General features: G+C 37.4%; 1 protein-coding gene across 1 annotated transcript; it reads right to left on the bottom strand.

Moving 5' to 3' along the window:
- Positions 1-6693: 6693 nt before the first annotated feature.
- On the bottom strand, positions 6694-12420 carry LOC139981606 (dCTP pyrophosphatase 1-like). The gene is made up of 6 exons (XM_071994119.1): positions 12254-12420; positions 11059-11199; positions 10629-10707; positions 9955-9986; positions 9025-9059; positions 6694-8791 (listed from the first exon to the last, which is right to left on the bottom strand). The coding sequence occupies exons 2-6, from the start codon at positions 11196-11198 to the stop codon at positions 8601-8603; spliced, it is 477 nt and encodes a 158-aa protein (XP_071850220.1). The 5' UTR covers position 11199; positions 12254-12420; the 3' UTR covers positions 6694-8600.
- Positions 12421-12536: the final 116 nt, after the last annotated feature.

The raw sequence follows: 12536 nt of genomic DNA, 5'->3' as shown, positions 1-12536 counted from the left end.
CACAGTCACGTCTCAAACGACAGGCAAAGACCGAGTGTAAAGGAGCAACAGTTTGGCTTGGATCGAGGGAGATACCGCTTGGGGGGGGGGGGGGCATTGCAGGAGGAATGCCGCCATGGGGAGCGGGTCTAAAGAGGAGAGGATGAGAAATGTTTGCTTATCTCAGGGGGCTTAGATCCGAAATAATGCAATCTTATCCAGCTTTGTCCCTGCATTTGTATCCATTTTTATGTTTGTATACAACCTTACTTTTTTTAAACTGAGCTAGAAATTTTGAAAATTAATGGAACCCCCCCCCCCCCCGCCCCACGGCCAGGTAGCACCTAGTAAATGGACTCTAATTCTTAATGAGATGTAAGACTTATAATGTAAGTACTATGTACAGTTTTGTCATACCACCAAACAGCTCCAAGTACCCCAAGCTACTTTGCTTTTGCTATGTAGAGCAGTCCAAGGCTGCTTATAGTTAATTAAAAGCAGACTAGAGTCCGAGATTTTAGTTCTTGTCCTCATTTGAAAAATAATCACAGCCTTGCAAGATAGTATCATATGAATGTGAAGTTAACTTGCCCCAGTATATATAATCAAAGAAAAAACACATCTCGATTAATGTTGAAAATTTTTGATCATGCATTTCAGAGTGAATTTGGAATAAGCCGTGGCCGGTTAATATTCAAATCCCCACGAGAAAATATGTCACCTTTGTTGCGGCAAACATTGCAGAAAGAAGTGTTCCCGACAGACACGCTTAGAATACAATTAATACAGGTCTTGTTCTATGTGGCAATTTGGAAGGTTGGTATCTGCCTCCGTAACAAACAGTTCCTACAAAGCAGTATAACATAACTTATGCTGTGGATAGATGTTTCTAAGTATTTGTTTACTGTCTGTATTCTACAGAATTTAAATATTTAGTTAAGATATTGTAAACATGTGTTTTCCAAAGAAGACAAACCAACACCCTGCAAAATCAGTGGTTGTTGACAATAGTTATCTGGCTAAGCCTGAGAAACATGCAACTTCAATAACACTCTAGTTAGTTGTCACGCTTATACCAGCTTATCTTGGTGTGCCTTGTGTAATAATGATCCAATCATATATCTATCAGTGTGTGTATAAATCTGTATTAGTAACATCTATCTTTGAAGCCTGAACAGGCATGGTTCTATGAGGGGTTGGTTAGGGGTGACCCCCCCCCCACACAACCTCTCCAAACTACAAATTGTTTTTGTATAAATTAGTGGCAAAATATATATGTAGGACATAAAAAAGCATATAACATATTCTCCATGGAAAAATGGTTATGAATCTTTGCAATGCAGAATAATTCATGGAAAAATTATTATATGCATTTGTGTGTTAACGGTATTTAATGAGGCTGAGGAAGTCATTTGACTCTTACCATACCCTAATTGAAAAGGATTTTGGAGTTCCTCGTAAAACATTCATGACAGTTAGCAGTGAAATTAATTAGTAATTCTAATTGGCCCAAACACAGAGCTGTACTATCTCTTATGAGCCTCTTCCCCTGGGTCATGCCACCCCTAATATCAAAGTGAAACATTCTCAATGCCACTAAATACCCCTCCCCCCTCCCCAAAGGGTCTCTAGAGCTGCATGGGCTGCATTGTCAGGTGTTCATTATTGGAGGTCACAACCATGCTACAGTTGTGTAGTTTATGAGTCATATAACCATCAGAGTCTCTGGTTCTAACATGTGGTGTTTCATATCCTTGCCACCCAATCATACTCCAGTATGAATAGATAGCGCAGCAGCTAGTGAAGGAGTACCCTTCTCTTGCGCAGACCATAACACCTGCCGCCAAACCATACGTAAGATATCACAGAAATACAAATAATGAATTAACTGCAGTGGAAAGCAATGATATTTAAGTTATGGGTAACCAAATATTAAGGTGCTGGTTTAGAATAGTACTATGCATGAGAATTGATTCTCGTACAATTGATTGTAATTGTGATTCATGCTTAGAAAAATAATACCTGCATAGTAGACCATTAAAAATTCAAGATTTTCGGGAGAAATCAAGTTGGAAGGAAAATGCAGACTCCTTTATTACAGTGTACTCGAAATTGATGAATGGAACCAGAATGCATCATCACCATTGCAGAAAGCTACTCAATATTCTTGATTTGTAAAGTTACATTCATGTGCACCCAAATGTTTTGGAAGGTTATGATGATTCAGTAAATGTTGGGCAAAGAAGACTAGCTGGTTGAGCATATTGGCAAATGGCAATCCCTGACCATTTCATTTGTTGACCATAGTCATGCAAGTTTCTGTCAATAATGGTTTTTACCAGTCTAAACAGAAACATCATTATACTTTATCCCCTTAGGACTACTGTAAACTGAAACTGTCAGACAAGTTTAGAAATTAAAATTAATATAAACAAACTGTTAGCAAATTGTTAGCAAACTGCTTATCCACTAAAGAGCCTGTGTAAGAGAATGTGTAGAAAAGGAAAAGCAAACATTCTGGATCATCAGAAGACATCAGACAACCAAAGAAAGACAAACGCTTGCCTTCTCTGTCCAATCCTGGCTGGAGAGGACTCAGAATCTATTGCTGCACATTTAAGGTAACAAAAACCCAATGCTCTTATACAGTTAGTGCTGTTTGATCTCAGTTTTACATCACATTTTTCTTTTTGCAATGACTTTCATCTATCCCTGACATCAACGGTGAGGACACTACTTTAAATATGTTATGTACTCTCTTTGAAGTGGATTCATATATCATAGATATATCAAATATATAGAAGCCATTATCACCATTAATTTCATACCCCCTCCCCCTCTTGTCCCCCCTTCACCCCTCTCGTACTCCCGCCCCTCTCGTCCCCCTTCACCCCTCTCGTACCTCTCCCCTCTCGTACCCCCTCTCGGACCCCATCCCCATCCCGTACCCCCTCCCCTCCCGTACCCTTTTTACATATTTTTAATGGAGCTAGAAATTTTGAAAATTAATGGAACCCCCACCCTCCCCCCTCCGCCCCTCCCACGTGGCACACGTGCCTGCTACGTTTACATCATTTGACATACTGTACTGATAAAGACTGACAGATAGCCTGCATGAGATCTGTTAAATGGTTGTAATCCTCCATACCAAAAATGAAGTAAAAACTTAATTTTTGCCTTGATTTTAATACGTTCTCTATCCTGTTATATTTGACTCTGAAATACATTGCCTATGGGGAAGTTATAAAGTTTTAATTAAAATAAAGACTTTTATTGTTGGTAGATTTAAATGAAATATTAATAACTCTTAGTTTGACCAATTGAAATCTTTCAGTGTGAGTAATACTTCATGGATTTCAATTATTTAAACAGACGACCCAAAGGCAAGACGCTAGCTTCTTTCAGTAATGGCTCTTCAACAGTACCATACTTCTACTTACCTTACTACATGTATCTTTGCGTATGAAGTTCTACCTCTCTTCGTTCACACATAGACATTGAAATCATTCTGGTGCAACCAGCTACAAACATACCTTTCTCGGCCTTTTGGCTAAGATCATGTGTAGTAGCTGTTCCCTTTCGAGGGGAATGGTGATGCACACCCGACGATGATCACACAGTCACAGTCCCGACGCATGGGGACTGGGGTTGAGAGCGGATCAGTCGTTTGGTAGTTTGGTTTCGTGCCCAGGTTCTTTCCTGGGCGACTTTTCCTTAAAAAAAAACATACCTTTCAATCTTCAGATGCTGCTGGTATGCAGGGATCATTCGTATACGGTGGCCTAGTGTGCCTGAAATCCTGAAATCAACATAAGTTGAATTGAATTGACATTTGTCGGTTTCTCGTGCTCTCATTGGACGACCAGTATAACTTGTTCTTATCTAGCGATTTCATTGGAAGAAATCGACATATGTGGAATTAAATTGACATATGTCGGTTTCTCGTGCTCTCATTGGACGACCAGTGTCACTTGTTGTTATCTAACGATTTCATTGGAAGAAATCGACATATGTGGAATTAAATTGGCATATGTCGGTTTCTAGTGCTCTCATTGGACGACCAGTGTCACTTGTTCTTATCTAGCGATTTGATTGGAAGAAATCGACATATGTGGAATTAAACTAACATATGTCGGTTTCTAGTGCTCTCATTGGACGACCAGTGTCACTTGTTCTTATCTAACGATTTGATTGGAAGAAATCGACATATGTGGAATTAAATTGGCATATGTCGGTTTCTAGTGCTCTCATTGGACGACCAGTGTCACTTGTTCTTATCTAACGATTTGATTGGAAGAAATCGACATATGTGGAATTAAATTGACATATGTAAGTTTCTCGTGGTCTTATACTTTGGTTTTCTTTTGCTTTTGTTTATTACTCATCACAAATAATAGGTAATTAATTAACCACCAACGAATACATCAATACATTTTATATAACAAACGACGACAAAAAAGAAAGTTTTAATTATTTTTTATTACAATTATGGCAACTAAATATTTTAAGGTTCGGTGCATGGATACACCATAGCGTTAATGCATTGAAGACTCGCGCAAAAAATGCCGGTAATCTGACCTAGTTTCGAATGAAGTGTAACAGAAGTGTTAGACACCACCATCGATCTCAGAAAATACACACACAGCTTGCTACCGTCTGTAATTATACACTAGTGTACAGTAACTACATGCAGCTACGGTCAATACCCACAACCCAGTGTACATAGCAGCGATAAATATATCAGGTCCAGATAAAAGATAACAAGGTATTACCTTTCATTACTGTCTGCACTTTGTAGCGACAAGAAAAAAATCTTCACTTGCAAGCAAAAGAAAGTTAACTTTTTCAGATGGCGGCAAGCGTTTTTTGGGGGCGAGTCTTCAATGCCTTTAACAGTTTATAATGTATGCAGATATGATAGTGTTTTGTTCAATATAAGTCTGCATTTGGTTGTTAGATGGGTTGGCTGCATTTCTTACAACTTAGTTCCCCCCCCCCCTTCTTTTCAGAACCATAACTGTAGTAACATTTACTGTTGAGGGCGACGAAACCATCACCTGACTACTCGATTATTAATAAACCAGGTGTGCGGGTTGATTTTGTAACTTGTGTGATTTATTTTACTCGGTCATGTGCTAAACATTCATCTGCATTCTTACAAGATGGGCGGCATTTTCGTGAAAATGTGATTTGATGATCGGGTACAACCATGTCACAGGCAACTACACACCAAAGATATAACCCCGACTTAATATAACCCAAAGCTCATGTTACGTCATAGTTCATTTGTCTTGCAAATAGATACGGAAATAACACTTCCAAAAAATTGTTGTTCTCGTAACCATGGCACATTCACACAAAGAGGGCGTCTGCTGAAAACATTTTTTTTGCCAACGAGAGATCAAATATAACCCGCGAGCCAAAAGGACAATTTACACTACATAGGAATTTATGATGGTGATTCAGTTTTTAGCTCAGCTGAAAGCTTTCAGAGGGTGGGGGGGGGGTACATAAAGGGGAGACAGCCCTACTACTTCTCGTCAATCGGAGGATTATTATACATTCAGCGGGGAAAGTAGACCGTGCCCCCCCCCCTCCCATCCTAACCAACACACCCCTTTTTCCACCTCGCACAAAGAAAGTCAAGTTAACATGTTAGCACAACCTTGCATTAGACCTACTTATTGATCTTATTATTGTTTAAATCCACCAGAATGTACCATTTGACGTCTATACATATTTTGTTTCTGTGGGAGGGGGACTGTGAATTGAAATTGAAAAATGTGAAGGAAAATAAATAAGAACGAAGCACATTGGTCAACTTTGATCAGTGGAAATTTTAGCGGAAAACTTGTCTGTGTAACCACAGCGGGCTTGCAAAATCTCAATGAAACATTTCACAATGAAAAACACAAATGGGAGCAAATTTCAGTGAGTATGAAACAGATTTGTTTCATTTTTTTTATATTTCCATGCCGGATTATTACTTGCTAAATTTTCCTTGTATTTGTTAGCTGTCATGATATTTATCTTGGTCAGTTGTTTATTGGATTATATTACAGAGGTTGACAATATCACCCTTAGTCTGTAAGATGAGCACCCCTTCCCTCCCCTCCCATCCCCCATCTCGGATCTCAATATCTCGTTCTTAACTCCAGATGTTCTGTTGTTTTTCGCAATGTGAACTATTTTACCAGATTAAGCCTCCCTCACGCCATGATGGAGTGGATCTCAGTGGGTAGTCTGTGTTGTCAACAAGGTAAAGACTACTAATTATACTTTTATACTTTCCTCTCATGGAATATTGTTTGCTGATTTGTCACTTTACCATGTGATATATTAGCCATGTTAGCTTAGGTGTCGATGCAATATGTTGTAATTTGAAACGAATATATTTTCCTATTATTTGTAAATCAACATTGAGAGAAAAAACAGCGCTTTCAGCTCAATCTCCAAAGTGACTTCACTCACTCTACTGTTGCCAGATGGCAAATACATCCATAAAATTTAAACAAATTTTAATTATTTGAATCTTTCCAATGGAAAGCACTATTAGGATGTGGCTTTGACCTAGAGATGCCAAAAATTCAAGCAATAAACTTCGGCAACTGGAATATCCCTTCCCCGATCACTGTGAACAGTAAATTTTTCCAATCTCCTTCTCCTCACTCTGACAATAAAGGCCACCCAAAAAAAGACTTTGGAAAAATTGAACAATTTTTCCAATACCTTAAGTATAATTTTATTGTAGAAACTTTTCTCAAAAACAAAAACTGGATATCTTAAACTCATCACCTTAAAATAAATCAATATCTTGCAGAAAGCAAAAGTACTTTAAAAATTTGTTTTACATGTTTTTACTTTTTAACAATGTAAAAAAGTACAGTTCACACACTTTGCACTTATCTTAATTAGTGTAACAAATGATCCTGACCACTGTCTTAAATTAAGGACTGAACGGAAATATTAAAACATCAATGACGTAAATGTCTTGCACCATAAAGAAAAATATTAAAAAAAAATCAGTGAAAACACCATCGTAAAATGTCTAACTCTAACAACTTGGATTAACTAACCCTTTAAAGTTTCATTCTTAAATAAAATATTGCCTACTGTCGGAAATTACAGGTTTAATCTTTCAAAAATTCATGAAATTTTAGTGCAAGATTAACACCCTCTGGAGCCCTAAGGCAACGTATGCTCCCCCCTCCACCCCCCCCCCAAGAAATGTTCACAAAGACCCCTTTTTCCATCTGTGTATTGGATAATCCAGATTTAAGTTATAAGATAAAAATATCCAATAGTTGAGGTTACCTTGTACTACGGTTACATGTACATGTATAGATTCACCCAAGGTACATAATAAGGTGCTGATCACCTGTGGTCAGTAATGGTCAACACTTAGAAATCTTGAATTCAGCGTCACTTTTTGATGTTCTCGTTCAAAATTGGGCAAACGAATTACTAACCCAGTTGGCAGTTTCGTTTCATTTGTTCATCAAGATGCTAGACAGGGTAAAATAAGTACTGTAGGTTTATGTTGCATTTCTTCTTGTAGAAGGACAGAATCATATTAATAGGGAAAAATGTCTCAAAACTTTCATCTGTATTGTTAAGATGTTGTCTCAGTTTTCTAGCATGTTCTAATGTTACCTCATTATCCTGTTTTGTCGATCTGTCGTGTAACCTTTCTTGTGTACTCGATAAAAACTGAATCCACAAACCGAGTTGTACTGTACGTTCATCCACCGTGCACTTTATGAGTTACAGTGTTTACATGGCAAGGTGTCACACACACATTCACACCATCACATAGATTTCTTTAATCTTTAGCAAGGAATCAATGAAAACTAATGTAGGTCAAAGAAAATGGATGACCGAGCCAGAGACCGAGAGAGACCCGTCAGGGAGCTGGGTACAATTATATCACCACGTTTTGGAACTCTACATTTTTCTATAGAGTTATTATGACATCAAGAATACAATTATTTTTTCTCCCATATTTTCCACTCTCCTCTTATTGACCCTGTGCCTCAGGACTGTAGTCTCCTGGCTATCCCCTCTTGTCAGACCTGGAGCAAGCTTCATATTGTTTCACACAATCTTTTTGTATAGCTGTCAAACAGACAACAAACTGACAAACATCCCATTTGTGTCAAAACCCACCAGGGAGGGTGATAACATTAAGCAGAATGTGAGTGTGGATGTTGAATGCAGCAACAGTTTGGCAAATTTGCAGGAAAAGCATCATTTACTCTGTAGTATCACTTGAGTAGCAGATAAGCTACAATCGTGTTAATAAGGCACATTTTAATAAAATACTATACAGTACATGTGAATACTCATACTTCCCTTTGTTCACAGAACCTTGTAAAATGTTATATATAACCTTGTTAGTAAATACCAGTTGAGACAACCAATGCCCGTAGTAAGAATGTCCACTCTTTTAACTGCCATTTCCGATTCACATTGGTAAGGCCCAGCATAAAAGAAGCACGTGCCATTAAAAAACAAACCTTGTTCTCATAAAATTCTTGGCTTTGTTACCATGACAACATAATCATCGGACGCATCTCGCAGTCTTTGAAATGTCTGCAGTCTTTTAAAAAAAAATTCCCCCGTCAGTTATACTCGGTGTACTTTTTACTGGATCCTTGGACCTTTTCTGCGGGATATTTCTTTCCATTGAGGGCGATCTTTTCGATAGCAGCTTTCGGTAAATCGATGTGACACTTCTCGGAGAGTCGAACGAGATATATCAACACGTCGCTCAGTTCTTGCTCCAGATGTTTTTTGTCTTTCTCTGACCAATCTGTGAAAAATAAAAAATAAAAAAATAAAATAAAAAATAAATAAATAAAAATTTTGTTTTTGTAGTGCTAATTTCCATTTAACATTGCTCTTAGGGCATTGCATTACAGAATTGTTCTTCAACATTGTCCTGCAATCACTTTTGATAGGGTTTCTAATTTAACTATAGCAACAACAGGCAAAATTACTTTTAAAAGCCTTAGCATAATGCATTAGTATAAAGCTTAGGCTCACCTGGAAGGCCCTCCTTCACTTCTCCTTTCCATTGACTGTAAGGGTTGAAATAAAAAAATTTATGCACATTTCACACATTGCATTTGTGCATATATAAAACAAAATACAATATTAAAATCTTAAAATGTAACTTACGATAGACATTCAAAAAATAAATTCGTTCTCTACATTTTCTTGTTTAAAGATCTCTGGAACATCTCACAATATTTCTGACTATATGACAAAACTTATTAATATCATAACAAATCATCAGATATACCTCAAATCAGTGAGGTAAAAATAGTTAACAACATTTCTTTTATTATTATCAAAATCGCTGAAAGTCTTCTTCCCTCACGCCAGCCCTACCCACTGCTATGTGCACATGCAGTACCAAATGGAAAATTTTGTTTCCTTTTAGCTCAATGATGAGGTTACATGGTGGCAGCATATTCACTTGTTTGATTCTCAATGACCCATACCATGAAGTTGATACCTTCTGGCATCGTACTGTAAGGGTGACCTCGAACCAGGGATCTACAGCACCATCCAGTAGAAAATGGATTGCTTGAAAGGGTGTGGGGTAGGGGGAGGCAGAGGGGAGGCTAGTATATTAAGGTATCCAACATTATCACTGAAATAGAGGTGAATCACAAACATTGTTATATCACTAATTCTTAAAACCAATAAATTAGTCACCCCTCTTTAAAATCCCACTTATGATAATAGAAGGTTTAAAATGCCAACATGGTTTTTTTGTAACATGGTATGACCATATCTACCGAAATTTCTAAGTAACATCAGCATTCCAAGTCATGTTCCCGACCGACTGAGTCTTTAATTCATACAACTCTGAAAAATACAGGAAAGGGTTTTCCAGGGAGAACAGAGGGATGTCGTGGACATAGAATAACAGTTATAAAATATCATCGCAATAACCAAAAAACTTACAATAATTCTGCTACTTCTCCCACTTCTCCAACCTACCAAAGAAAATGAAAGAGAAAAATAAAAAGCATTAATAAACTGCCTATCTGCTGTTAAATGCTTGCGTGTAAAAGTTAAAAGGTTTGAAATTTCGATGCTGTAGTAGCAGGATCATCATCAGGGACAGACTAAAGAAGATCCTGCTAGGATTGAAACCACCGGCTCAATAACTTCAACACAAAGAGAACAAAATTTGTTAATAAATATCTCCAGTATAATTAATAATATAGCAATTTGATTACGTTAAGCTGAATGTAAACAAGTTCAAAATATTACCGAATATAATCATTAATCCTTACTTCTTTTAGAATTCCTATTTAGCTTCTACTATAGCGAGAAACAAAACATAAATAACACCTCTGGAATTGCGGGATGTATTTCACAAATACCACTAAATTTGCTCCACGAAATGCCATGAGGATATTCAGGTCAGATCCACAGATTCAGAAATTTCCAGAAATTTTTCAAAGTTTTAGAAACAACTGTATACTTTGGGTGAAGAGTTGTTTAGTATTATTTGGGTTATCTATCATTGATATGAAGAATTTCTGGACTATTCTTTCACAATACAAGTGAAGCCACTCGAATATATCCCTTTAACGGCCTAGAAGTCTGATATGAAGGACTGATTCTTTTACCATAGCTAGAAGCAGGTTCCTGGGCTGGTGGAACTGGTCCCAATCCCTCTCTTTGGCAAATTGATTCTGTAACATTCTCCTTTAAGAAGATATGCAAATAAATTTATTTATAACATACCTGGAACAATTTAGAATTAAGTTAACAATCTCTGTGACATCACAACAACATGAAGTAATATTAAATACAATATATTGATGAGGAGAGTTACATTAAAATTATCCCTTGAGATGTGAAACAGAATTATAGTTGAAAATTTCTGAAAGGAAAAAGAACATCACTGTTAGCATCACCATAACATACTGTACAGTTTAGGTTGAATGTTTTGAAAAAAGAGAGGATTTTTTTTTATTATTAACTATTCTCGTCTAAGAGCACAGTCACCATGTCATGGAAGTAAGGAAAGAAATTGAAGAGTAAGAATGAACTCACAGTTGATCTAAACTAGGACTGTCACTAAATTTAAACTCTTTTTCTTCTGTCTTAGTTTCATGTAGTTCTCCATTCTCTTTTGGAGTCACATGAACGGTCTTCTGTCTTTTGGTGAGAGGGGAAACGCTTGATGCCATCATGCTGACAAATAAAAGAGAGAAACAATTGGGAATTCAACAACAGCAAAAATATAAAGAGAATTAGAGATACTGCTGTAGTTGGTGAAAGACTTGTAGTATGAGTAGTTGAGTACCCCAGCTGAGTTACGAATGATGCCAGTATTCCCCTTGGTTTGAGGAGTAATTACAATCTGCTTTTGATTAATACTTACTCCATTGATAAACTTGGCCACCAAGAAGGAAAAAAACTGGGGAAACTGTGATTTGTGATTGCAGAATGAATTTGTATAATTGAAAGGTGTGTTTATGTGGATACTTCTGAAAAGCTGACATAAATTTCCTGATCCTCACTCCTACTTCCTACTAGTAGTAGCATGGTGACTTCGAAGTTCGGACACTTAAGACTTAAAACACCCCAAAACTAAATCTTCTGGTATAAATCATTTGAAAATATACTTCATAAGGTGGGAGAATTTTGTTATAGTACGATACACGGCCTAACTTTCTTTCCTGCAAACTGTTTTCACGTTGTTTTCCAAGAAGATTCTTCGTGATTGTGGAACTGGTATTTCTTTGCTAGAGTATTGCGAAGTTCGGACACGCAACCCACAGTGTGGCGCTGGTGATAAAATTGGTGGCGCAGTTGCTCTTTCAGTAATTATAACAGACTTCATAGATCTTCGTCATTTTATTGACAAATATGTAAGTAATTTCTTGCACGCGGGTCATTTTGGAGAGAAAATAACTGTAGCTTCGTACTTTTTGGTGAAATTTGACTCTTCCTGTAGATTTTCATGGTGAAATCGTGTATTTCTTAGGGTGTCCGAACCTCGCAGTATGCCGAACTTCGCAATACTGACTATACTACTAACTTAGGCATAGGTGTGGGCCTCGGAGTAACGTTCTGTAGTCAACAAGTCTAATGTAACCAGCCTAGGCCTAGCTTAAGGCCCTATAGTATAACTGTAACTTAGTGTAAGCTAGGGCCTATAAACGTGTAGCGCTAGTTACAGACTATCGCATATGAACAATTAATTGGCAAAGTTTGGCAATATTATTGTATTGTCACTAGCTACCTGGAAGTTTCGTTTTATTGTATTGTATCTTTCTCCAATATGTCGGCTTGTTAAGGTTGTCAGCTCAAACAAGCTTTCCTCGGTTGAATCAGTATTTTGCTAGGTCGCTTTTGATCACTTGGACAGCGGAGCAGGGTTAAAACAGACTTCACGAATAGCAGCAAGTCACAGTACATGTGATATCATGCTGTTAATGTTGACAACATACGCTATTCTCCGAATTATTTTTCCCGCGACATAGCGCATACGCTAATGTATTATGTAATATCCGGTTCTGCGAAAG

This window comes from Apostichopus japonicus, chromosome 15, assembly GCF_037975245.1.
Source record: "Apostichopus japonicus isolate 1M-3 chromosome 15, ASM3797524v1, whole genome shotgun sequence".
NCBI classification, from domain to species: Eukaryota; Metazoa; Echinodermata; class Holothuroidea; order Aspidochirotida; family Stichopodidae; genus Apostichopus; species Apostichopus japonicus.
Note: the sequence above shows the minus strand (reverse complement) of the source record. Positions and strands in the feature narration are given on the sequence as shown.